The sequence below is a fragment of the Balaenoptera ricei genome, chromosome 8 (genome assembly GCF_028023285.1).
Source record: "Balaenoptera ricei isolate mBalRic1 chromosome 8, mBalRic1.hap2, whole genome shotgun sequence".
In the NCBI taxonomy this organism is placed as follows: domain Eukaryota; kingdom Metazoa; phylum Chordata; class Mammalia; order Artiodactyla; family Balaenopteridae; genus Balaenoptera; species Balaenoptera ricei.
Window position 1 is genome coordinate 64,561,581 of NC_082646.1, and position 26,552 is coordinate 64,588,132.

The following is a 26,552-nucleotide window of genomic DNA, read 5'->3' on the forward strand; positions in this document are numbered from 1 at the left end:
AACCCAGGAGGGAGTACGGAATCAGGCGGACCCATGTAAACGGGAATCTGGGCTGGCCTGCTGAGTAGCAGGAAGGGCGGTCAGAGTGGCCTGACTAGAGGAGAGGGTGCAAGGACTTAGGAAGATGCTCTCTTGGAGGGGGGTGCCCACACTGGTGACCAAGGAGACGTGGACAGATTGGAGGAAGGGCAGCCATACCTGCACCAGCAGCTGGAGGCTGGAGCTCCGAGGGGGGCTCCCTTGGTCGTGAGCGCTTAGCGTCAGCACATAGTGAGGCCGCTCTGCTCGGACCAGGGGTGCTGCAGTGAGCAGCTCCCCTGAGTGAGGGTGCAGAGAGAAGAGCTCTGAGCCAGGACCTGGGGACAGGCAGAGGAAGGGTGAGGCCTCGGGTTCCAGAGCTGGGCATGTCATGAGGGCCTGCCATCACCCACCAACTCCCTTCTCTCCAGCCCCCATACCAGTTAGCATGTACAGGATTGTTCCATTCTCCCCCTCATCCGGATCCCTGGCCTGCAGAGTTGTCACCAGTGTTCCTGGAGGCACACCATCTGGTACCTGTGGGAACACAGCTCATCTACAGTTGTCTCCTTTCTGTTCTTGAGACAACTCAGGATGGAGTTCCCATCACCTATGTGCAGGCAGAGCCCCTTTTTTGCTCTCAAACCTGTTCCAAGACGCAGTCTCTCTTTCTTACACCTACAGCTCTAAGCAGAGACCCACATACCCTCTTACTTCTTCAGGGCAGAGTCCTGCAGCTTCACATACCTGTACAGGGAGGCCCCCACCAGCAGCCCCTGAAGCCTGCAGGAAGGTGGGGCTGTTGTCATTGAGGTCGAGCACTGCAATGTGTACGGTGCCTGTGACACTGCGGGGTGGGCTCCCCCCATCCTGCACCTGCACCAGGAGCTGGTAGCTGCTCTGCCGCTCACGGTCCAGAGTTTGGAGTGTGGTAACCTCTCCTGGGAGTGCAGGACAGATAGAGATCATGTATGGGGTAGCTAGGGATGCAGAGCCTGAGGTCCGTGAGAGGCCGGGGTTTGGGGAGTGTGGAAGGGAATGCCCGGGTAAAACTCCAGCTCAGTCCTGGTCCTCATGGCCAGGCTCTGGGGAGCGTGTCTGGGTGTTCACCAGTCTGAGGATGAGGCTATGGGGTCTCAGATTTTGGGTCCCAGTGCTCACCAGTCTGGGGGTGGATGCGGAAGGCCTTGCTGTCTTCTGACAGCTGTCGCAGGCTGTAGGTCAGACGTCCATTGGGTCCTGAGTCTCGGTCAGTGGCAAAGACCCGGCCCACACTGGTCCCTGGGGGCTGGTTCTCAGCCACAGCCAGGAAGGTGGGCTCCTCAGACAAGCGGGGACTGTGGTCATTCTGGTTGAGGATGCTGACCCTCACGGTGGCTGTGGCTGTCTGCTGCCCCAACTCAGCTTTGGACCCAGACACTGCCATTACTTTCAGTGTGTATAACTCCTGGGCCTCACGGTCCAGTGCTGCTCGCACCCATAGCCACCCACTCTGTGGTTCCAGGCCAAAGGGGCTACTTGGCCCATCTGCTGCAAGGCGGTAGGTGACAGGGCCCCCATCTGGTGCTCGAGCCTGCACTTGCAGGACTTGAGTTCCAGGGGTGGTGCCTGAGGGCAGGTCCACACGGTAGGTTGGGCTGTCGAAGTGGGGAGCCAGCCCACGGGTCCCCAAGTCCTGTACCACCACCCGCAGTCGAAAGTGGCTGGTGCGGGGTGGGGAGCCGCCATCCCGGGCTTCCAGCTCCAGTTCATGGGCTGGCCCCCCTGGAGGCCCCAGAGGTCCCATAAGCAGTATGTGGCCTGTGGTGGGGTCCACAGTGAAGGCCCCACCACCCCCAGCAAGCAGGGTAAAGGTGACTCGACTGTTAACGCCTGAGTCGGGGTCCAGAGCCCGCAGTGTATAGATGGGGGTCCCTGGGGCAGTGCTTGGTGGCAGCAACACCGTGTCTTCAGGTGCAGGGAAGGCAGGGGAGTTGTCATTCACATCATCCAGCAGCACACGCACCCGAGCTACAGCGAAAGCCGGGGGCACTCCACTGCCTGCCCGTACCTCCAGCTCTAGCACTGGTCCCAGCAGCTCCCGGTCCAGAGCTCGAAGCGTTTGTAACAGCCCTGTGGCCCCATCTAGGGAGAAGAGTCCTCGGGGATCCCCACCTGATAGGGTGAGGGTCACAGGCCCCAGGCGACCTAGGGAAGAGGAAAGAAGGGTCAGAAAAGAGATGGGGGGCACCTATTGAGTTGGGGCCCAGACTCTGATCCCCGAAAGGGCTAGGCGGTGCCCACACCTGGGCCTTTCAAAGTATTAGGGGGAGGGGCAGGTGTTGGCAGAGAAGCCGGGTGGCACCAGGGTGATATTCATGTACCTGGGGATGAAGCAGAGTGCCTGTACCATGCCCAAGGAGGTGGCGGGGATTGGAACCACAGTGTTTTGTATTGGGGCTCTCAGTGGTGTGATACTCGAGGGTTATGTTGGGGTGTCTGGGTATGGCACCGAATGGATATAATGATAAGTGATACCTGATGGATTGTGTGCTTGGACTATGCCCACACTGGTGCCTGGTGGCACATCCTCTGGCACAGAAAAGACATACTGTAGTTGCTCAAATACTGGTGGTATGGGAGTTCCAGGCACAATGCTGATGTTGACTCGGGCACTGGGCTCTGCCTGCAGGCCACCTCCATCCTGAGCCCCGATCTCCAGCTGCACCACGGAATTGGCCCGTCTGGCCAAGGGCCAGGCTACCGTCAACAGCCCTGAGAGGAGGGACAGAAGTGGAGATGTATAGGGAAACAGAATAGAGCTGGAAAGGTTGGGGGGTGGGGTGCAGGCAGTACTTCATTTAGGCAGATGGGGAGGCAAGCCCTGGGAATGTGAAGATCCTCACCTGAGTGCTGATCCAAGGCAAATAGTGGGGGGCTATTGCCAGCCAGGATGTGGTAGGAGAGTCGCCCATGGGGTCCCTGGTCAGGGTCATGGGCACGCACCCTCAGCACAGCTGTGCCTGGTGTACTGTGGGCGCTCAGACTGGCAGCATACTCCCGTGGATAAAACTGAGGTGGGTTGTCATTCTCGTCTGACACAAACACCTTCACATACACCATAGACTTGAGGCCTCCCTGGTGAGACATGCAGCCATTAAGTCAGGTGGCCCTTGACTGGCCCTGGTGAATGCCCTACCCCAGTCTGCCCACAGACTGTCCACTCACCCCATCCACAGCCGTCACAGTGAAGTCGAAGCTTGAGGGCCCCTGATCGCGGTCCAGGGTCCGGGTCGTGCACACGTCGCCACTGTGGGCATCGATGCGGAATGGGGGAGACCCCGAGGCCCCAAGTCCGGCACCCAAGGAATAGGAGAGGAGGCCAAATGGGCCACTGTCTGCATCTGTGGCTGTCACCTGGGGAGAGGCTGGGGTGAGTAATGCCCCATCTTCTTGGCCAGAAAAGCCATAACTAAGTGGCAATTGGAAGGAGAAGGCCCTGGGCCAGTTGGTGCCCAGAGTCTTTGGATGGTGGACACACAGAAGGGACTAGTAGGACACGGGCCAAAATCCAAACCCAGCTCAGACCTCACCACCTGCGTTAGGTTCCTGTGAGACTCTGATCACAACATTTTTGTCAACTGGTCAACATAGAACTTTGTTTTATGTGTGTTTCTGTTTAAAGGCACCTTATTTAATATATATTGTTGGTTCATTAACACTGAATTCATGGCCAATGGCACAACTCATAACTAAATGAAACTTATCTAACACATGTATTTTCTCCATAAGGCACAGCACAGCCTTCTTGTGTTTAGGAAAACAGACATCACTTCAGCACTACACTTGGGGACCATTTTATACAGCAAAATCACCAAACAAAAAGCACAAAAATGCAAAAAACGTGGCATTAAATAGACCACGAAAAGGACCCTTGTTTACCATGTAAGAGCTGTAACATGAAGGCAGAGCATTGCCTTGTTCGACCTCAGCCGGGAATGTGCTTGTTGAGAGACTTGAATTTTCCATCCTTCTGCACATGTCCGGGAATGACTGTGAAAGCTCCATGAGTATTGATTCAGGGTTACAAATAAATTTTAGAGAGTTGGCGAATTCACAAATACAGAATCTGCAAATGATGAGGACCAACTGTACTTAAAAGGGGAGTGCTAAGGGCTGTGATAGCAAATTCCAGGTGGGTCACAGGGAGTTAATAACCATCACCGAGTCTCATAATCACTCCAGTCAGAGAACTGGCTGACCAACAGAGTTATTGAGACTGATGTTACAGGCCTTCTCTTTACTGAGTTTGGTTATAAAGTGGGATCTGATGGATACTCAGCTCTGGTAACTGGAGTGATCAGGATCTGCACTGTGAATTTATGGGGTGTGGCTCATGCACCTTTAGCACCCCTTCATCTCTCAAGCCAACCTCACTGGAAATGAGAAAGGGAGAACTGCAGGTCTATAGGAGAATACCGAGGTCATTACGTTCCAGGGGCTCCCCAAAACTAAGAAATAAGGGAAGGTTTTCCTGGTGACTTCTCAGGCATCTCCCAGACTGGCTCAGGAAGAGTTTATGACTGGACACCAATGTCAGGAGCCTCTGAACATTTCAGAGCCAGATCAGCAGGAGACAACATTCCGAAAGCTTCTGAGCCTAGGACAGGGCCAGGCACACAGTAGGTACTCTATGTATATTTGTTCATTGAGTAAACAGACATTCGGATTGCCCTGCCTTACAACAAAAGCTTCTTTCAAACTAAGTTTTATAAATTGGGTGCACATTAGGCCCTCAATAGTGGGGTAGCTGGTGCAGACTGCTGTAGCTTGTGACAAAGTACTCTTTGTGGCTACACGGGCCTCAGGGTCATGATATGCTGCAAAAGGAAGCTGGAGAGTTCCCCTTTCTTGGCCAGAAAATGTTGCTCAGAGAGAAGCCTAGCCAAGGACTTCTGATTGTTGCCCAGGCCTTTGACAGAAGTGATTTGTGCCATTGTTTACCCTCCTGAGAGACACTAAGACCTTGCCGTGCTGAATCCTGGAAACAGCTCCTGCCCCAACTCTTTACTGTGGCCATGGGCCTGGATATCCCAGGAGACAAACTTGCCCCTGGATCAGTCTGGCGGGCTGCGGCACAGCTGCCGCACCATCTCCAGAAGCTGTTAAAGACCTCTGCCCTCTGACTCGCTGCAGGAAGAAAGCAATAAATAGTGGTCAAGAGAAGTTGTCAGGAAGTGACCCCAAAAGGCGCAGGGGCCGTTGACTGGAAATGACCAAGGCAGAAGTGAATTTTCTGGCCTGTGCAGCCCCTGCTCGGAGGTCCTAGTGCAAATGCAGTCTCCATTTTCAGCAGACTCTCAGCCTTGCTTCATAGTCCAACCTTGGTCAGCTCCCGCTTCCAGCTCTGCCTGAAAGCTGTAACTAACCTCATCTCTCTCCTCTTGTCCCCACCCCACCCCTAGCTCTCATCAAATGCACTAGTGCAAGGAGAAAATAAAGACCCTCATCTGTGAACTCTCTAAAATTCCTAGCAGACCACAAACTTACTTCATCTGCCCCATGCTGACATCCTTCCCAGGTGTCGCTCCTGCTTTGACACTTTGATACTGTGCTCTCCTGCTTCTCCTCCCACTGCTTCCCCACCCCCAGCCTTCCTCCACCTCTCCTTACTCTGTATGTTATACACTGTTGTTCTCTGGAATCTTTCCTTGGCCTCTTCTCATTCTACACACTCTGAGGGCCTTCTCTTCCACTGCTGTGGCTTTGACCATCATCTGTACTTTGACCCAGACCACTCCTCTGTGCTCCAAACTTGTACATCCAGATGCCTGCTCAACATCTCCACTTGGACGTCCCACAAGCACCTTAAATCCAACCTGTCCTAAACTAAACTCATGATAACTCCAACCCCTCTCTAATGATTCCTCCATCCACGCAGTTGCTCGAGCCAGAAATCTGTTCTTCCCTTTTCCTCTCTTGGCATATCAGTCAAGCAGGGACTAAGTAAATCCTCATTATCCCTCCTATTTGTCTGTTCCTCTCCATCGCCATTATCACTGTCCTGACTTGGGCCTGAGTCGTCTCTCCCCTGGACTACTGTAGCTCCCTTCTCATAGGTGTCTGACCCTCCAATCTGTCCTCCATACCAGGACTTCTCAACCTTGGCATGACTGACATTTTGGATCGATAATTCTTTGTTGTGGTGCTGTCATATGCATTATAGGATGTTGACAGCATCTCTATCCACTAGATACCAATAGATCCCACCAGTTGTGACAACCAAAAATGTCTCTAAACATTGCCAAATGTCCCCTCCAGAGGGCAAAATCACCAGCCGTTGTGAACCACTGCTCTACACTAACTAGTAAAAGCATCTTTTGAGAAAACAAATATCATATTATTCCTCTACCCAAATATCTTCAGTGTCCCCTAAAGAAAAATGCTCAAACTCCTTGGCTTGGCTTGACTCCTCACTGTCTGGCCTCCTGCAGTCTCATCTCCCACCTTAAATTCCAGAGATACCGAGCCACTTGTAGGCCCTTGAACGAGTCAGACAAGTCAAGCTCTTCCACTTCTCTCTGCGTGTCACCTCTGCTTCAACCCTTCCCTTATCTCGTCCCCTCATCAGCTCCTGCTCATCTTTTAAGTCTCAGCTCAAAGGTCCTTTCTTTTGAGAAAACATTCCAACTGCCTATCTGTACCTCATGAATATCCCCATATAGAAGTTTTTATTATTGGAATAAAACTGTTTCTCTGCATATGAATCTCACCTCTAGACTATAAACTCCATGAATTAGGTAGGGGTTACTCAGTCATTACTGTATTCTGTGTCCCTAATACAATGACAGGCACATGGCAGATAGTTGATAAATGAATATTGAATAAATCAAATATTAAGACTTCTTGTAACAGTTATGAACACCCAACGGTCATTTTTACCCCTGCTTCCCTATGATTACTACTAGTAAAAACTCCAGGAAACCACCTGGAGAGATGCCCTCTTGCTTCAGGCACTAGTGAGGAGGGAAGACGTTTGGAAGCCACAGCCCATTGGTCCTGGGCCAAGAGGGAGAGTAAACACATGGGAGAGTGGGTGGGAGCTGGACAGCAGTAGGCAGGCAAGTACCCAGAGTCTGGCCAGACAGGAGGTCAGCCAGGCCTAGGCACTGGCCTGAAAGTCTAGGCCAACAGGCAGCTCCTAGAAGATGCTCAGGGATCTGGTGGACTTCTGAGACATAAAGACTTCAAGCACGAATCTCCTAAGAGACCACCCTGCCTCCAGTCTCCTCTTCTGCATCCAAATTCCATGGGGCAGCCAAAGCAATCTTTCCAAAAGACATATCAGATTTGCCTAGAGCCTCTCAATGGCTCCCTATGATTTTTAAAATAAAGTCAAAGCTTGTCATCTGTTCCCTGTCTACTCGCTTGTCTCATCTCCCCATAACTCTTTTTCATCAGCACAGTCGAGGCCAACTTGAACAACGCAGTTCCGTGAACACATCATGATGTTCTGTAGCTCTTTCTGTGGCCTTGGAATCCCTGTCCTCATACCCCATGTTATTCACTTGGCAAAGTCTCATTGCTTCTGCAAAGGTCTGCCTTTAGGCTTCCATAGCACCTCATATGCAGCCTGATGCATTACTAGTTACTGGTGTGTCTCCTTGCCTAGACTGGGACTGGCCTGGGAATAAGACTGTTTCCTTTCTTTGTTCTCAGGGCCCAGCAGAGTGCCAAGCTTACAGTGGGTAAGTTAATTTTTGAATGTATCACTTACCATTGATCTAATCTCTCTTTCACTAAAGCTAAAGCAAGTTAGCTTCCCAAAAAAAAAAAAAATACAAAAATGGGACTTCCCTGGCGGTCCCAGTAGTTAAGACTGTGCGCTTCCATGCAGGGAGCACGGGTTTGATCCCTGGTTGGGAACTAAGATCCCATATGCTGTGTGGCATGGCCAAAAAACAAACAAAAAAACAATCTGTAGTGAGGAGGGAGGGATGAATAGGTAGAGAACAGAGGATTTTTAGGGCAGTGAAACTACTCTCTATAATACTATAGTGTATGTCATTATATATGTCCATTATACATATACTTTATACTTTTGTCCAAACCCATAGAATGTACAACACCAAGAGTGAACTCTAATGTAAACTATGGACTTGGGTGACAATGATGTGTCAATGTAGGTTCATCTGTTGTAACAAATGTACCACTCTGGTGTGGGATGTTGATAATGCGTGAGGCTATGAGTGGGGGCATGGGGTATATGAGAAATCTGTACCCTCCACTCAATATTGCTATGAATCTAAAACTGCCCCCAAAACATAAAGTCCTGAAAAAAAAAACCAAAACCGAATCTGATCATGCCTTTTCTGCCTCAAAGAAGTTCAGTGACCTCTTTTGCCTTCCAAGTAAAGTCCTAACCCCTCATGGCTTGGTGTCCAAGGACTTCTGCAGTTTGGCCTCAGCCTGCCTCTCCAGTTTCATGCTCCACCCATCTCCTCCAAGCCTGACTTGCAGGAAGTCTGTGGCTCCCACAGCCTGTCCAGGGCTCCTGCCTTTTCCTCTGAGAGGTCTTCCTGCTCTGGACATTGGGATCTCACTCGATACTCCTTGTTGTCTCTCATCCTCGTGCCTGAGCCCAAGTGTCCCATCAAGGCTCAGTTCCAAGGGCAGGGATGGGAGTGTATTCCAGGACACCTCAGCACTAGACTAGGGTTGGAGAGCTCTGTAAATGCTGGCATCTCCCTTGGGGAACAGGAGCCACATGGGTGTGCAGAATCTCCATCTCTGCCCTGCAGAACAACTTTGAAACTTTAAAGAGTCCTCTCTCACTTCCTGCCACCACAGGACACATTTTCTCTATATCCAATCTTAATTCTCTCAACTGCCAAGATTACCTGGCCCAGCTCTTGCACCCTGCTTTCTTATCTTCTCATTAATCCTCACCCTCTGCACAGACTGTGGAGCTCACCAAGTAGGACCGAACCCTCTGGCATATGTCACCATCAACAGATGGCACCTGCAAGGCTTGGTTCCTGCTCTGAGGTCCGCTGTGACCCTCTGATCCACTCCTGCCCACAGAATCATCCTGCTGTGTGCGGGGGCTTACCCACCTGCAGGAAGCAGGTTCCGGGCTGGGTGCCCTCAGGCAAGGAGGCATTGTAGAAAGTCCTCTGGAACTGCGGCTCATTATCATTCACATCCTGCAAGGCCACACTCACTGTGGCAGAGGAGGTGAGAGGGGGCAAGCCCCCATCCGTGGCCACCACAATTAGCTGTGGCTGTGGTTCCAACTCATAGTCCAGTGAAGCAGCTGTGGTGATGATGCCTGAAGTGGGATCGATGGAGAACCAGCGGGTGTGGGCACCTGGGGCCAGGCTATAGGTGACCTGACCGTTGGTGCCCTGGTCAGGATCCCGGGCCATCACTCGCACCACGAAGCTCCCAGGCAGCGCAACCTCAGGCAGGGGCTCGGGTCGGTAGAGCTGGCGGTCAAAGGCAGGGGCGTTGTCGTTGACATCAGTGACATGCAGCACAAAGGCAGCCTCGGCTCGCAGCGGGGGTGAGCCTGAGTCTGTGGCAGTAACTCGCAAGTTATAGGCATCCCTTTCCTCTCGGTCCAGCTGCCGAGCCACGCACACCAGGTAGATGACGCTGTCCTGGGTGCTGAGCGCAAAGTGGCCCTCTCCACCCTCCAGGGACACATTGACATGGGCAAAGTCACCATCATCTGGGTCTGACACAGAGATTCGAGCAACAAGCTGGCCAGGGGGGGCAGCCTCAGACACTCGGGGGGAGCCATCCGCACTCAGGAAGATGACAGTCATAGAGGGCTGATTGTCATTGGCATCTCGCACGTGCACGGTCACAAAGGCCGAGCCCAGCTCAGGGTGAGCCCCTCCATCCCGTGCCTGTACCACCAGTTCATGGACCCGCCGTTGCTCGAAGTCCAGTGGCCGCTCCAGCCGCAGGAGCCCCGTGTGTGCGTCGATGGAGAAGGGTCCGTCACCCTCGCTCTGCCTCCGGTTGATCTCGTAAGTTACAGCCCCATTGGCACCGGCATCGGCATCAGAGGCATACACCTGCAAGACAGGACTGCCGGGGGCCAGGCTCTCGGACACCACAGCGTGGTAGCGGCTCTGATTGAAAGCTGGGGCATGGTCATTGATGTCCAGCAATGTCACGTCCAGTAGGGCCTGGGCCCTCCGGGGTGGTGAACCACCGTCGTAGGCCTCCAGTTGCAGCATGTAGTGTGAGCGGTTCTCTCGGTCCAGCTCCCCGGTAACTACCAGCTCAGGCACTGGGGCCCCATCTGGACCGGGACGTGTCTCCAGCCGGAAGATCTCTCCAGCCCCATCACCAGACAGCGCATAGCCCTGGGTTCCTAGGCGGCCAGCGTCTGCATCACGAGCAGGCTCCAGTGGGTAGCGGGTGCCAAGAGCTGTATGCTCAGGTATCTGCAGGACAGCTCGAGCCTGTGGGAAGGCTGGAGCGTGGTCATTGATGTCAGCCACTCGCACGGTAACTTCCACGGTGGCGCCATCAGGAGTGACTGCAGTGAAGCGGTAGCGATCCCGCCGCTCGCGGTCCAAGACTCGGGCTGTACGGACCACCCCACTGTGTTCGTCAATGGCCAGGTCTGTGCCCACCCCGCTGCCCTCCTGGGCGGAGATGAAGTACATGGGAGGTGCTGCCGTGCCTGCTGGAAGCCCTGCACTGATGTCCCCGATCAGTGTGCCCGCTGGCTGCTCCTCATCAATCTGCAGGTCCAAGCTCCCAGCCTGACCCCAGGCGCCTGGCACCCCCGCACCCAGGAGCAGCAGCAGCAGTGATAGCAGGGGTAGGGGCCTGGGGCTCTGCATGCCTGGGCAAGAAGGTGCAATGCCCCGCTCCTTCTGCATGACAGGGCCAGTCCAGCTGTGGCTTGGGCTCCAGCTCCAGGCCAGGCTCCGGGCTCAGCTTGATCTCAGGCTTTGGATCAGATCCAACTTGGACCCCGACTCCAGCTCACGATTCCTGACCTGGGAGAAAATCGGAAGCAAAAAGGTCATGATGGAGGAGGAATCAACCGTCCAGGCTGGGGTCTAGGCCACACCAGGACTCAAGCATGCTCAGTTCCCCCCGCAGGGCCCTTGTGCTGCCTCATACCGTCTGGGGCCCAGGAAGCTCCTCAGGACCCACTCCAGTCTTTACCTGGCAGGTCCCATCCCACTCTGATTCCCGTCCCCCCTCCACCCCCCAGCAGATTGTTTTTTCCTATTGTTCAGACCTAAATGCCTTCAGACTCCCTTCCTTCCATCTGTAGACTTAAACATGTGGCCAATTCTTTCTCATTTTTCTTCTCATCCAGGATTAATACCTCAGTAATCATGTGCTTGGCAACCTCACCCGAATCTCAACATTGTCCTCTCTGCCAGAGCCTTCTACCAACATTTAACTATGCTGAAGTCTCTCTCTCTCTCTCTTTCTCTCTTCTCTCTCTCTCTCTCTATATATTGTGTATATATATATCTACACCTTTAGCCCTACTTCCCTCTCTATTCAACAAGAGATTGAGCACCTATTATGTGGAGGCACTGGAGACACCTCAGAATAAAGGAAACAGTCCAGGAATTGGACAAGTAATTAGAAGTGTGATAAGAGCTGTGAGGGAGAAGTGCGGGGAGCTGTGAAGGCATAGGTATAGGAGGGGCTTACCACAGTCAGGGAGTCAGGGAGTGCTTCTCTGAGGAAGCGACATTCAAGTCAGGATCTACTTAACGTAGGTGTTTGCTAGACAATGGTGGGCGGAGAAGGGGGATACAGAAACGAGAGAAGAACATTCAGAAGAGGGAACTGAATGGGAGGATTAGAGTCTGCAGTCAAGAAAGGGCTGAGGGTGTCTGGGGGCAGGTAGGGCACAACGTGTGTGAGGTGTAGAGTGCTGGGGCAGAAGGTATGAAATGGGGCAGGGGCTCGTAGGCCATACTGATGATTCTGACTTTATGCCGAGGACAAATGGAAGCCATGAAAGCATCTTAAGAGTGGGTGCTGCAATATGACTTGCGTCTTGTGAAGATCTCTATTGCTGCCCCTTTGTAAACAAGGATCACACAGATGGGAAGGTTATCTTAGGACAGCCCTGATAACACACTTGGGGGAGTCCAGGTGAGGGTGAACTGACGGTGAATTGGATGAGTGTTAGCAATGAAAATGGGGAGAAGCGGATAGCTCTGCGGGACGTTTCGCAGGTAGAACAGGCAGGGCTTGATGATGGCTTGAGGCAGGGGATGAGGGAGTGGGAGGAGTCAAGGATGATGGGCAGATTTCAGGCCTGAACCATTAGCTGGACAAAGGCAGCATTAACTGGCCAGAGAGAGAGACAGAGAAAGAAATCCAGGGAAGGGCGGTGCCTCTGTGACTAAGGGAGCCAGGGCTTCAAATGCTGCTGACGTTCAAGAAGGAGGAGGCCTAAAGCCCCATGAAGGCCTTTAAGGACTGAGTGAGAGCAGAATCCGTGGAGACGTTGCCCTCTCTGAAAGGTTTGTTCACTTCCTCCAATTTCTCACCTCTCACCCCCTCCTCCATCTACACAGAGAGTCTTCCTCTCCTGTGACACTGCTTTCACTAAGCTTCCAATCATCGCTATACTCTACATCCAATGGACACTTTGTTATCTTCTTGCTGGATCATTCTGGAACACTGAAACACTGATCAGCCTCCCATGGTGACCCCCCACCTCTTGCTTCCATTGTACTTCTATGTCCACTCTAAAGTCCCCTGTGCAAGTTCTTCCTCTGCCCTTGAAAACTGGTGCTCCTCAGGACTCAGTCCAGGGCCGCATGTTTTCCCACTTACCACACTGCCTGGGTGATCTTATCCACTCCCATGCCTTCAGTTCAAATGTATCAATCATTTTATGTACCGTCTATGTGCTGATGACTTTGCAATCTCCAGCTCTGGAGAGCACTGGAGACACATGTCCATCCATACAATGGACTTCCTTACAATGTATCCCCAACCTTCACCACAACCTGATTTTCTTCCTCCATTCCCTTTCCTGTGAACAGCACCACCGCTCAGAAACTCTCCTTGCTTTCCTTGCTTTTCTTCAGTCCTGATTTCCAATTAGTCTTCAGAACCTGACCATCTTAACTAGACATGTCTCAAGTCTGCCCTTTCCTATGTTTCCACACTGCTGCTGTCCCAGTCCAAGCACTGTCATCCCTCTTTTCGATTCCTGCCACAGCCCTTTCCTGGCCCGCATGTCTCCTGGATTGGACCCTCTGATCCATGTCCACCTGACCAGAGCTATCCTCACAACTCTCACCAAACCAGTCCCGACAAAAGGCTTCCACTGGTTTGCCATTACTGACGGCAGAAAACTGCTGCCCATTACGGACAAAAAAATGCAGATGCACATACACCCAAACTGTGTCTGCAGTTTCACGGGTTCATGGACACTAGGTATAGAACTTCTTTTCGCAAGACAAAGCCCAACCTCCTTAATATATCTTCCTGACCTGAGCCCTGCCAACCTCTCCACTGTGCCCCACACTCACCTTCCCCCACTGCACCCTGCATTCCAACACTAAACCCATCACCTGATCCTTCCCAACTCCTTGCCTTGTATGCACCATGCTCTTGCCCTGAGATATCCTCTAAAAGTCCTGTCCAATTGGCCATCCCCTACTCAAACTTCAAGATCCCATTCAAATATCCTGTCTTCAGTGGACTCTTCTATGATATCTCTCTGACCTCCCTGCAGTGCCTATGGTATCCCCTACTGGGCTCTCACTGCTTTTGATGCACACTGACAATAAATTGCACAGCAGCCCTGATTTGTTCATGTGTCTGCCCGTCACACCCCTCCCCCTACACCGAACTGAAAGCTCCTTGAGGACAGCAGCTTGAGGGTCTTAGTTAGTTTCTGGTTCTCCAGCAGTTCGTAGAGGTATCACGAGAGCAGGCAATCAGTGCTGAACAAATGTGCAGAACCTCATAACTGCACACCACCACCCTCACCTACTGACACAGGGAGAAACGTCCCTGGACACGCCAACTCAGACAACACACACAAACGCGTGTGAGCCCGTGCCCCTGAGGCACCATGGTCAGGAGTGTGGCCGTAGAAATGGCTGCAGAAGTGTGTCCTTTGGTCTTTCTAGATTCGCTCTGCTCTAGGACTTCCTGTCCTCCCAAGGGATGAGAGTTTCTGACCCTCTGCTTACACTTCCAACCCCCATCTCTCCCATCTGTGTGAGGCAATGAAAAGAGCTGGGACTCTGGAGTTTGAGCTGGCTTTGAGTCCAATCTGAGTGTTATTTTCCTAAGCTATATAATGGCCATGTTAATGCCTACTTTGTGGGGTTTTAGGAGAGTTACAGGCAATGGAAACAAGGAGCTCAGAGTTGGGCATTTGGTAGATGCTCTCTCCTCGGTTCCCAACACCATCCCTGGCTTCAGAGTTCTAGGATTTACTAAGACCCCTCTCCCCAAGGCTCAAGTCTGTGAAGTCTGTGGAGCTTCCACATGGAATAACAGATCAGAGGAATTCAGAACAAGAAGGTCAGAGTGAACACAGGCCTGACTCAGAGAGGGGAGAGGCTGTGTGTAGAGAGATGGCGCAGTGGCCGGGGCAGGGATCTAGGCCTAGAGACTGGGTTAGAGGTCAAGGGTTAGGAATTGGTCCTATTCATTTAATCAGTCAGTGGAGAGAAAGCAGAGTGGGGATAATGGATAGTGAGGTCAATGTACTTCTTTTTTTTTTTTTTTTTTTTAAAGAATGAACATTTTTTTTTTTTTTTAACGTGATAATCCATTTATTTATTTATTTATTTATGGCTGTGTTGGGTCTTCATTTCTGTGCGAGGGCTCTCTCCAGTTATGGCAAGTGGGGACCACTCTTCATCGCAGTGCGCCGGCCTCTCACTATCACGGCCTCTCTTGTTGTGGAGCACAAGCTCCAGATGCGCAGGCTCAGTAATTGTGGCTCACGGGCCCAGTTGCTCCGTGGCATGTGGGATCTTCCCAGACCAGGGCTCGAACCCGTGTCTCCTGCATTGGCAGGCAGACTCTCAACCACTGCGCCACCAGGGAAGCCCTCAATGTACTTCTTACATTCTGTGTTAGGATTCTTTGTCCCCAACCCAGAATGTCAGCTGTTTGAGGGCCAGGACTGTATCTTATTCACCTTTGTGTGTAGCACAGAGCATGGCACATAGCACATGATCAATACATTTTCTGATTGAAAGGATGTATGAATGGTATGAGATAAAACTCAGGTGAATGATCAGCCTTGAGGAGGAGGGATTCAGGCCCAGGCAGATGTCCCTTCTCCCAACCTGTGTAGACCCTGGTGCCCTCCTGGGTCCCTGTTCAATGCAAACTCCCCCATACACCCTCACAGTGGATGCACAAAGGTGCCTACTCACGAAGTCACAGACCCACACACAGCCAGGCACACAGATGCACAGACTTACATGCAGACGGGCACACTCAACACACATACTCACATAGACAGGAGCTACTCTAACATACACAGAGACACCCAGCCTCACAGAGGAGCATCACACAGATGCTCACTCACACAGATGGGCATGTTCATTCACCTGGAACCTTCCCCCACCCCCCACACACGTGCAGGCACACATGCAAACACACACAGGCATGCTTTTGCCCACACAGACACATACACACAGAAAGACACTTTCTCGCGGGCCTCAAACAGGCGCGCGCACACATGCACACGCACACATACACACAGGCACACTCACACCCCCTCCCTCTCATGGACACAGACAAACCACTTTCACCCCTGCACAGACTCACGCTGGCAGGCCCGCGCACACACTTGCAGATGCACCCACACGCCGGCACGCTCTCACACACGCTGTTGGGGCACTCGTGGTCAGCTCTGCGGCTGCAGCTGTGACCTCGAGGTCCCTGGGGCCTGTCTGGACTATGCTTCATCACTTCCTGCTCCAGGGCTTCTAGTTCCAAACTCGAACTCCAGACTCTCTCCCGAGACTGTCTCATCCTCTCTCCAACTCTCTTCTCAGCACCATCTCCCCATCTGTCCACTGTTTCTCACTGCTTCTTCCCCAAGACTTGCTCCTCCTCTCTGTTCCTGTCTCTTTCCCTCTCCAGGTTTGTCCCATCCCTTCCCCCAGACCTGGCCTAAGCCATCCATCTTGTCTCTTTCCCCAATCTGTCCTGCCTCCTACCCAGATCTGTCTTCTTTCTGCCCCCAGATTGGTCACATCTCTTCCCCCACCCAGTTCTGCCTTGCTACATGCCCTCACCCTGTCCCGGTCCTGTTACTCTGTCCTCTGGCTCCATCCTGCTCTCCCCCTCTAGCCCCACATCTGGGCCTCTGGAACCACAGCTGGTTCTCATTAGGAGGGGGAGGGGCGAGACTGTTCATTGGGGCCTGCAATGTGATGTCAATCCCCCCCCCCCACCAGCAGGCTGTGCGTCTATAGGACCTGGGAGCAGGGAGAACATGGGAGAGGAAAGAGGTGGGCTGTGGGGAGAGTAGTAGGGGGACCATAAGGGAAAGGGTGCTCCAGAAGGAAGCAGAGGAATGGCCCAAGGTGCAGAGGGGAAGCAGGCTGGGGGAGCTGGTACCTCACAGGTCTCCTCCCTCAACTTCCTGTCCCAGAGCCAGGGAGGGGCTGAGACCAGAAAGACAACAGGGTGAGGAGGGGGCTGCAAAAGGCAGATTGGCCCAGAAGTGGAGGAAGAAGAGGGTAGCTTTGGTGAGCAAAGGGAGGTGGAGATACAGGGCCAGGCATAAAGGAGAGGAAGAGAGGCGAGAGTTCTCATGGGGGATGACTCGGAGCAGGACTGAGGGAGAGCGTGTGTCAGCAAAGGAAAGAGTGAGTGCAGTTCATACAGAAAGGGGAGGCACGTCAGAGACAGGAACAGCTGGGCTGGAGAGGTGGGGGGCGGTAAATAAAGGCGGGAGCTAGGGCTGGGGAGTGGGTGGAAGGGGGTAAAGAGGAGAGGAGGCGTTAGTAAGGGAGGAGGGAGGAGAAGGCTGACAAGCTGGCTTCTTGGATGTCCCCAGGACAACCTCATGGATGGGTGGCCAGGGCAGTGTCCGGGCCTGGCTCTGTCCCTCCTGAGGACTGGTCCCATTAGGCACCTCAGGGAGAGGCCGGGGATGGATGTGAGCAGAGCAGGCAGAGGGAAAGTTTCTTTTCTGAACTGTTAGTGTGCTGGCAATTCATAGACGGTGCCTTATTTTATCATCGTAACAACCGCGTGAAGAAGGCATCCCACCTTCCACTGAGGAAACTGGGGCTCGGAGTGAAACAACTGTCCTGAGTTAACACAGCCTTGATTTGATCCCAGGACTATGCACTCCATACTGCCTGAGATTCATGGAGAAGGGAAAGATGAAGAGAGGAAGAAATTTCAGGGGAGAGACCTAGGAAGACAATGGAGGCCTGGAGAAGAGAACCTATGGGAGGAGGGACACCAAGGACAAGGTGTTTGTAACCCAGGTCAGCAGTAGCGGGACAGAGAGGACACAGAGAAGAAAGATGTGAGGAGGTGAAGTTGACAAGATTTGGCCACCAGCCCTTCAGGAAGGGTGAGGGAATGGAAGGGCTCTAGACTGACTCCAGGGTTCTGGCCTGATTACTAACGTGGTGCCATTAGGACACCACAGAAGAGAAGCCATTTTGGGGGTTCCTGTTGAGGTCTCCCCATGGAGATGTCCCAAACACAGTTGGATTTGCAGGTCTGGAGCTTAGGAGAGAGGTCTAGGTTGGAGATGGATTTGGACCAATCAAGGAGTAACTCATAGCCATGGGTATGGAGATCCATCAGGTAGGACATGTAGAGCGAAAAGAGAGTCTACGACAGAGCCCTGGGGAACAGTCACATTCAAGGGGCAGACTGAGGAGAGCGTTATTCTTCTTGGAGGAGAAAGAGAAGGAGGCCGTAGCTCAGAAGTTAAAGGAGGGAGCATTTCAACAAGGATGGAGAGAGCGATAGTGTCCAATGCTGCTGAAAGGTCAAGAAAGATGAAGACTGAGAAGCGGCCACTGGTTTTAGCAGTCAGGAGGTCATAGTGATCTTGGGGAGAATCGTTTCAGGAGAGTCCTAAGGGAGCAAGCCTCCTGCAATGGGAACTGATAGAGAATGAATCAACTAACAACTAGCCATAGACCAGATGTCAGTATAGATTCATTCATCAACACATGCTTACTGCACTCCTAGAAAATGGAGGCAATGTATCATGGTGAGGTAGGACCAGACAGTGATGAAGACATGGACTCTGGGGGTAAACCAACTCTGGGATTTCTCCCCAGCTTCTCACTTGCTAGCTGTGTAATCTTGGGTGAGCCACTGAAATGCTCAGTGCTTCCATTTCCTCATTTATAAAATAGGGACAGGGACTTCCCTGGTGGTCCAGTGGTTAGGATTTCGCCTTCCAATGCAGGGGGGGCGGGTTCGACCCTTGGTCAGGGAGCTAGGATCCCACACACCTCATGGCCAAAAAACAGAAAAACATAAAACAGAAGCAGTATTGTAACAAATTCAATAAAGACTTTAAAAAAATGGTCCACATAAAAAAAATAGGGACAATAATAATACTACAGTGTATTCGCAGTTAGAATAGTGTGTTGCACACAGTAAGCACACATAAGCGTGAACACAAACATGCTTGTGTAAGTACACAAGCATGAACTATTATTACAGTGGTTAAGAAGGTGGGCTCTGCTGTCTGACAGACTCGAGTTCAAATTCTGACTCCGCCACTTATAGTGAAATCCTGGGAAAACCATTTAACCTTTCTAGACCTAAGTTTCTTCTTTTGTAAAATGGGGATTAAAGTTCCTACTTTATATGGTTGATATGAAAGTTAAATGAAAGAATGACAAAAAACTTAGCAGTGGCTGGTATACAGTGAAGGCTCAATAAATGTTGGCTGCTATTGCGTGCCAGACACTCACAATAACCCTGGGATAAGTGTTATTCTACAGATGAGGAGACTGAGGCTCAGACTAGGTAGCAGAGAAACATCTGGAACATAGCTCTGATGGACTCCAAAGCTAGTGCTTTCTCTTCCACAATATTGCTTCTCTGCTGGAGGGCTCGGAACAGCCTGATAAACGTTCATGTAAGTGGCCAGGCAACCAAACAGGGAAGCAGCCTGAGCAGAGCTGCGTGTAGGAGAGTAACTCCAGCAGTATATGCAAGGTGGGTCGGAGCAGGAGGTGATCAGTGACGAGGCAGTTCTGAGTCCAGGTTGAGGGTCAGGTGGGCATGGGGTCAGGTGGTTAGAGGGGAAGTGACCAGAGGATGCTTGGAGGTCTCCAGGAGACAAAGGGAAAAATAGGAGAGGTGGGCCCAGGGCAATGTGTGTGAAATGATTCACTAATAGATTTATTCAATAAGTACCTATTGAAGACCTACCATGTGCCAAACACCATACTAGGCACTAGAGACATAGCAGTGACCTGGACAGATCGCGTCCCTGCCTTCATGGTGTTCACAGGTAGGGAGGCCTGGGCAGGGATGGGCAGGGCAGGGGGAGGGAGCTACAGTGGTGGGATGAGCAGCAAGGACCTGGTCTTAAGATCTGACTCTCACAAGTAGAGTCCGGGCTGCAGAGGAGGCCAGTGAGGCTGGAGCTAGCAGAGAAGCTGGAGACGTAGAGGGAAGAACGAGCCTGGGGAAGCAAGAGGTGGAGGAGAAGGAGAGAGTAGTAGAGGGACTGAGATCTTGGAAGTAAAATGAACTAAGTTAAGAGTTGAGCACTTAATAGTTGTTTTCTTTCTCAATCCTCAGAACAACTCTCTTACTGTTACCTCCATATTCAGCTGCGGAAAGGGAAGCTCAGAGAAGCTAAGGTCATCCAGGTGGTAAATGGTGAGGCTGGAAGGTGTGAGGTGTACCCCCCGCCCCCGCTTCCTTTCCTCCCTTTCCTCCTTCCTCACCAGACATATGAGAGTGTGTTCTAGGCTCTGAGAGGAAAGAGCTCCTTCCACGGAGCAGCTTAGACAGAAAAACATAAACAACAAGGCACTCCACTGTGCTAAGCGAACACAGAGGGGCATCCTGACTCAGGCCTGGGGGTTCTAGGTGGGACTGCTGGAAGGAGGTGCCCTCTCACCAGGGGACACAGGAACCGAGAAGCCCCTCCTAAGTGGCAGAGGTTGAAATGCCCGGAAGTCAGAGGATTACCTGGAAACACTGACACCGGAGCTGAAGGAAGGGGCAGGCAGCAGGAAACCAGGAAAAAGATGGGATCCAATACCATGAACCCATGGGAGGGGCTTTTGCTTGCAGGTACCGGGGCATCAGAGAGTCCAGTCTTGCTTCTGTCACCACTGACAGGCAAAAGGAAGAGGAAGACGAGGGCACAAGTATCTGGGAACCTGATACAGGGAGGAGCAGGGGCCTGGGTGCCAGGAGTAGGAGGGCTCAGAGTGGTGTATGTGAGGGGGTGTTAGAGGAAGGAGCAGCCCGTGGCACCCCCAGGGAAGGGGGCCTGGTGGAGTAGAGCAGATGGAGAGGCACTGTAGTCCTGTGGCCTGGTGGCATGTCACAGCTTCCTCGTCTTCCACTCCCTCCAAGAACCCCAACAGGCACGTGGCCCAGTAGATTTGGATCTGCAAATTTCTGGTGTTTGTTAAATATTTGCTAGCTGAATGAAAGGGAAATAAAGTACAATAGGGGAGAGGAAGAGGATCCAGGAAAAGAGAAGTCCAGGTGAAAGAGAGAGAAGAGGAGAGACAGTAGGGTGAGGAAGGACAACTTGTGGGGGAGGGGAGTGGAAATGTCTCTAGTGGGTAAGTGGGCGTGTGTGAAAATGTCTCTACTGTGTGGGCAGCTGAGAACAGGGGTGAGTCTTCTGAAGAGTGAATGAGGGTGAGGGAGGTGCTGTGAGGTGCCTCATTCATTCATTCATCTGTTCATTGCCAAGCATCTGTAGAGGGGTCCGGGGACATGAAGATGAATAATATACAACCTTGTCATTAAGGATATCCCAGCCCAGGCAGAGAGACAGAAAGGGAAGAGGTAATGACAACAGTGAGACAAGAGGGTCCCAAGCTTGCCTGGTGGTCAGGAGAGGCAGGGTTTGAGACTAGAGCTGAGGATGGGAAGGGGTTAGCCAGGAGACAAAGGGAGTAAAAGGCTTTTCCAGGCAGTATGTGCAAAGGGCCAGAAGCATGGAAGAACGCAGTATCTTTGGGGAACTACAAGGAATTCAGTATGGCTGGAACTTGCAATGTGAGGGAGCTATGGAAATGGGAGAGGGTGGGGAGGCTGGGGGAGTCAGGTCATGACAGACCTCCTAAGCCTCCTTAAAGTAGAGATCTCACCCAAGACAGTGGTAGGATACTAAAGAATGCTGAGCAGGGAATGCCGTGGCTGGATTTGCACTTTAGGGAGAGCCGCAATGAGAAGACTGGATTGGAAGAGGGAAGAGTAGACGTCTAGGGAGACAAGTTAGGAGGCTCTTGAAGTAATTCATGTGAAAAGATGGTGAAGGCAGTAGCTGAGGCCATGGATAAAAGGGGATGGGATATCAGAGATAGCTGGAAAGGAAGTAGAACCAACAGGTCCCAATGACTTTCTGGGCTATGGGACATGTGGAGAAGGGAGTGGCTACGGTTAATTTCTGGGTTGGTAGCTTGATAACTGAGTGGGGATGGTGGCTTGGGGGAGGAAGGAATGATGAGATGAGGTCTGGACATGTTAAGGGGTTTATGGACTCTATAGTAAAGATCAGGTAGGAAGCAGACCTGCAGGTCTGGGGGTCAGAAGAGAGGTCTGGAAGAGATAGATATTTGGGAGTCATCAGCTTATACAGATGATAATTAAAGCCCTGGAAATGAATGAGACAGATGACCAAGAGGGGTGTATACAGTGAGACAATGAGAAGGTCCAAGCCAGAACCCTAATAAACAGTAACATTTAGGGGCCACCCAAGGGAGCCCCCAAAGCAGACTGAGAAGGAACAGCCAGGAGGTGCTCTGAAAGAGAGATGCACAGATCCCACCCTACTGTATTATCTGTTTGTCTGTCTCCCTTGCCAAGGGTAGGTATAGAATAGTGTCTTCTATTACAGTATCCCCACCACCTAGCAGTGAGCTCATTAAATATTGACAGAATAAAATAGTGGCTCAAAAGGCGTAAGAATGATTCAAAGAGAAAAAAACAGTCAACAATGTTGGACCCTGCCAAGAGGTCAAGCAGTTGAGGAGTTTTGAAAAGAGCCCCTAAATTTGGCAGGTGAGAGGTCATGTTCTCTTAGGGAGAGCAGTTACATTGGATGGGGCAGGAGTAAATGGGAAGTGAGGAGGTGGGAACAGCTCTGTGCGGAAGACCCTTTCACAAAATGTGGCAGTGAGGCAACGTGAGAGAGCGTCTTAGCTAGTCAGGTATTACGGGGTTAATACCTGGAGAGGTATTATAACCTAGAAGGTAGGAGAGCCTGGAGGCTCTTCATGTGCTCACAGGAGGAACGGGTACAGAGGGAGAAACTGGACACATGGATAAGACTCAGAGTAATTTGTCAAGTGAGGCCGAAGGGGGTGGGATCTGCAACAGCCGAGGGAATTCAAACTGGATGGCCTCAATTTTCCGAGTGGCCGACAGACCAGGTGTGTCTGTCATGTCTACTCTTCCTTCTCCCCTTTCCTTCAGCCTCCACATCCATTCTGTCACTGAGCCCTTCTGACCCCACTGCCTAAAGAATTCTTGAAACTATCTACTTCCTCGTCCTCTACTGCCACTCCTCCAGTTCAGACCAGCATTATCCCCTCCTGGGTTCCTGCAACAGCCAACTATCCCTTTCTTTTCAGACTCCTCCCTCCAGTCACCACACTGCTGTCAGAGTGGTATTTATAAGACAGATCTGATCATATCACACCACAGCTTCAAATGATTCGGTGATTTTCAATTATTCTTGGCTTCCATAAGCTCTCATATGACCTACAAGAACTGCATGACCTAACTAACCCTTCATTACCTCTCCCAGACTCTGTGACCTGCCCTCACGTCATGCTACTAGTGCCAGGCTCACTGGATTGCTTTTTCCCTCAGACATACAATACTTTCTTACATGTGGGCTTTCCATTGCGGCTCCCTAGGCTTGGCATATTTTCCACCCACTCCACCTCACCTCCACCTCTCCTTTGCTTGGTAGACTCCCTATGTATCTATCAAGCTTCAGCTTAAATGTCACTTCCTTCCAAAAGCCTCTTCTGGTCTCCCTACAAGGGCTCAGGTTTCCCTGCTATGTGCTGCCATGGTACAGAGCTCACCCCATAGCCTGTAAGCTCCATATGGGCAAGGACCATGTCTATTTTGTTCACCCTTGTAATGCCAGCACCTACCACACTGCCTGGCACAGAGTAGGTGCTTAGTAGGTGTTTGCAGAATAAATCATCCAGCGAGTTGACTAATTAATCTGCTGAAAACAATGAGGGATGTGAAAAAATAGAAAAAATTTCATCTATGTATTTATGGAGGGCCCAGTTGAGGGTGCAATTTATAGAAGCATGAATTTATAGAAGCATAACTTGGTGTGGTTGAGAAATCATTCCAGCTAGGATTGAGACTTTGTGGGATGGGTGGTCTCAAGGACAACAATAAAACGGAACAAAGAGTGGCCAAGGAGTGGGTGAAGTGATGGTCCTGGGCATATAAACTGGAAGGAGAGCACAAAGCTAGAAAGGGGCAGATTAGGACAAAGCAAAGAGGTCAAGGGCAAGGAGTCATTATGAGGTTGAAGAGTAAGTGGAATGGGAGCGAGGGCATCCGGGAGCTCGAAGGACACTGGAGGCTGTGGGCAGAGTGGAATGTAGGAGTTCAGAATTTTAGAGATGGACCAATTATACAGAGTGGTCGTGGGAGGGGAGAAGGTAACAGGACCTAAAGAGCTCAAGAAACTGTGAGGCTACACTTGGAGGGACACTTGGAACCATAGCAGGGTATAGGGTGAGGGGAAGACTGATGTAGGTCCCCAAGTTTTCAGGGAACTTCCCAGAGGGTAAGCCTGCGAAGTCTATGAGTGAGAAGAAGCCATGGTGTGAGTATCATAAGTTAATGGGAGTTTATTCAGCAGTTGGGACAGCTCAGTCTGTGGTGTATGCAAGACACCTAAAACTGTGTTTCCTATGGGATATACACATGGGTGTTGGTAAGGGTGACTGCAACACAGCCTCCTGTTAGTGTCAGGTCTCTGAGACACCTGCGATGTACAGGCAGTCCTGATGAAGTATAACCTAGATGATGGCTTGGCTGTGACAGGGTTACCATTGGATGTATATTGCTGTGGCAGTGTCTCCGGAAAGGTGCTGGCAGCAGTGGTGTCTCCCATGGTTTGTGGTGGCCTTGACAGTGATCCTGTGGGAATGTGTTGGCTGCACCATTTCTGACGTGGGTGTATGCTGTTCTGAAAGCACCCTCTGTAAATGTGTAGTGGCTCTGACAGTGCTTCCGGGGGTTGTGTGATGGCTGTGAAGGCATCTCTTGTGGATGTGTGCTGCCTGCAACTGTGTCCCCTGTGGGTATTTGAGGAGTTGACATAAGCAACAATATTTTTCTGGCCTATGACCCCGTGGCTGTGAGCCCGGCCCACGCCACACTGAGCTCATTGTACTTCTAGACCTCCATTTCCCCACCCCCTCCACGTGGGGCTAGGCCCGCAGTGACCTCTCTCCGTCCCCTGCACAGGATTCCCATCTAGGCATCCTGGACACAAACTCAACACCAGTCTGGGTGACAGACCTCCAGTTCGGGCTTCGCCTGTCTCTCCTCTGTTTCTCTTTACTTCTCCCCCCTCAGTTTCTTTGTTTCTGTCTCAGTTTGTCTCTGTCACACACCCATCCTCCACATTCTGACACATGGCTCCCACAGAGGCAGGCAACACACACACACACGCGCGCACACACACACACACACACACACTCCCTCACAGGGACTGGCTCACCAGACACATACTCACTCTGACCCACACACCCTCGGAGTGACACGCACGTACACACGGCCAAACACACACACACACGCACACAAACTCCCCAGTGACACGCACTGACTCACACTAGGCGATGCACTCGCGCTCACACTCACATTCGGAGGAGCACACACACACCCTGCCCACACCCCCGGCACACTCACGCCGCCACACATCCGACTCGATGACACACGCACACAAAGACCCCCAGGCCCTGCCCCCACGCTCACGTTCACGCTCGTCCTCGTCCCGCAGGCCCAGGCCCCCCCCTCCCCCATTGTCTCCGGCTCAGAACAAAGCCCCCGGCTCCGTCGCCGCCACCGCCGCCCAGGAGAGGCCGGCGGCCCGGCGGGTGCGGCCGGACGGGCCGGGCGACCGCGGGCACTGACCTCCGCGCGGCGCGGGCTCCCTTGCCCGGTCCTGGGGCGCCGTCCGGCGCGGTCAGCCCCCTGGGCAGCGCCCGCCTGCGCGGGGCCTGGGGCCGCGCATCGTCCGCCACCGCTGTCTCCCGGCCAGCGAGCAGCTCCGGGCGGGCGGCCGGCCGTCGGTTCGCAAGCCCCCGCCCGTCGATCGGTCCGTCCGCCGCCGCCGTCGCCGCCGCCGGGGCGCCGCCTCCTCCACAGCCGCCCCGAGGAGGAAGCGAGATTCGCCGCCGCGGCCCCGCGCCCCCTCCCCTCCCCTCCCCCGCCCTCCGCGCGGTAACCCGAGCCCCCGCCCCTCCGCCCGCGAGCCCCCGCCCCCGCCCCCACCCGCGCTCCGCGCCGCTGCCCCCCCAGCGCCCGCCAGTCTTCCCTCCGCCCCTAGACTTCCCGGCCCCAGTCCCCGGCCGGATCCGGCCCCAGCGCTGCGCGGTTCCCGCGTCCCCGTTCTCTTCCCTTCTCCTGGTCCAAGCGCCCTGTCCCCTTCTCCCATCCCGTTCTCTACATCCTCTCTCCTCGTCCCCTTCTCCTTCTCGTCCTGCTCTTCCATCTTCTTTCCTACCCCCCATTCCTCCACCGTCCCCTCTTCTCCCTCACTGCCCTATTCTCCCTCCCAACCCTTTTCTCTCCATTCCCCTCTCCCTTCTCCCTACCCTCTTCTTCTCGCCCCATCTCCCATCTTTCCTCTCCAGCCCCTTGTCCCCATCCCTTCTCGATCCTTTCTCCTCAGCCTCTTCTCCACACCAGTTCTCCCCATGTCCTTTGCCTGCCCTTCTCCTTTCCCTGTCTCCCCACCTCTTCTCTTCACCTCTTTTCCCCCAACCCCTTCTCCCTGTCCCTTTTTCCCTGTCTCTTCCCCACGTGGCTTTCCCTCCCAGTTTCCTTCTGTCATCCCTCTTTCCTCATCCTCTTCTTCCATATTAATCTCTCCATTCTCTCCTCCTGGTCACTTCTGTTTAACCCATGCTCTTTATTAGTTCTCCTTCCCTCACTTCCTCTTTCATCCCAAAGTTGAGGCTCCAGATGGAGGGTATTGGAACGAGGAGATTTAGGGATGGTGGTCTCACTCAGGGTATACTCCTCAGAAAAGGAAAGCGAGATGGAAACTAGGCAAGGAGGTGGGAAGGGGCTTGAGGGGCCAACTGGCAGAGAAAATGGAAAGAAGTAAA

General features: G+C 52.5%; 1 protein-coding gene across 1 annotated transcript in view; it reads right to left on the reverse strand.

Moving 5' to 3' along the window:
• DCHS1 (dachsous cadherin-related 1) overlaps positions 1-25,433 on the reverse strand; it is a 35,000-nt gene extending 9,567 nt beyond the window's left edge. Inside the window, exons 1-9 of the mRNA XM_059930995.1 lie at positions 25,354-25,433; positions 9,114-11,021; positions 3,226-3,414; positions 2,904-3,135; positions 2,536-2,772; positions 1,180-2,205; positions 766-959; positions 459-555; positions 199-356 (exon numbers count right to left, since the gene is read on the reverse strand). Of these exons, the coding sequence (XP_059786978.1) occupies positions 199-356; positions 459-555; positions 766-959; positions 1,180-2,205; positions 2,536-2,772; positions 2,904-3,135; positions 3,226-3,414; positions 9,114-10,901 (3,921 nt within the window). The 5' untranslated portion in view covers positions 10,902-11,021; positions 25,354-25,433. The remainder of the gene's footprint in view (positions 1-198; positions 357-458; positions 556-765; positions 960-1,179; positions 2,206-2,535; positions 2,773-2,903; positions 3,136-3,225; positions 3,415-9,113; positions 11,022-25,353) is intronic.
• Positions 25,434-26,552: the final 1,119 nt, after the last annotated feature.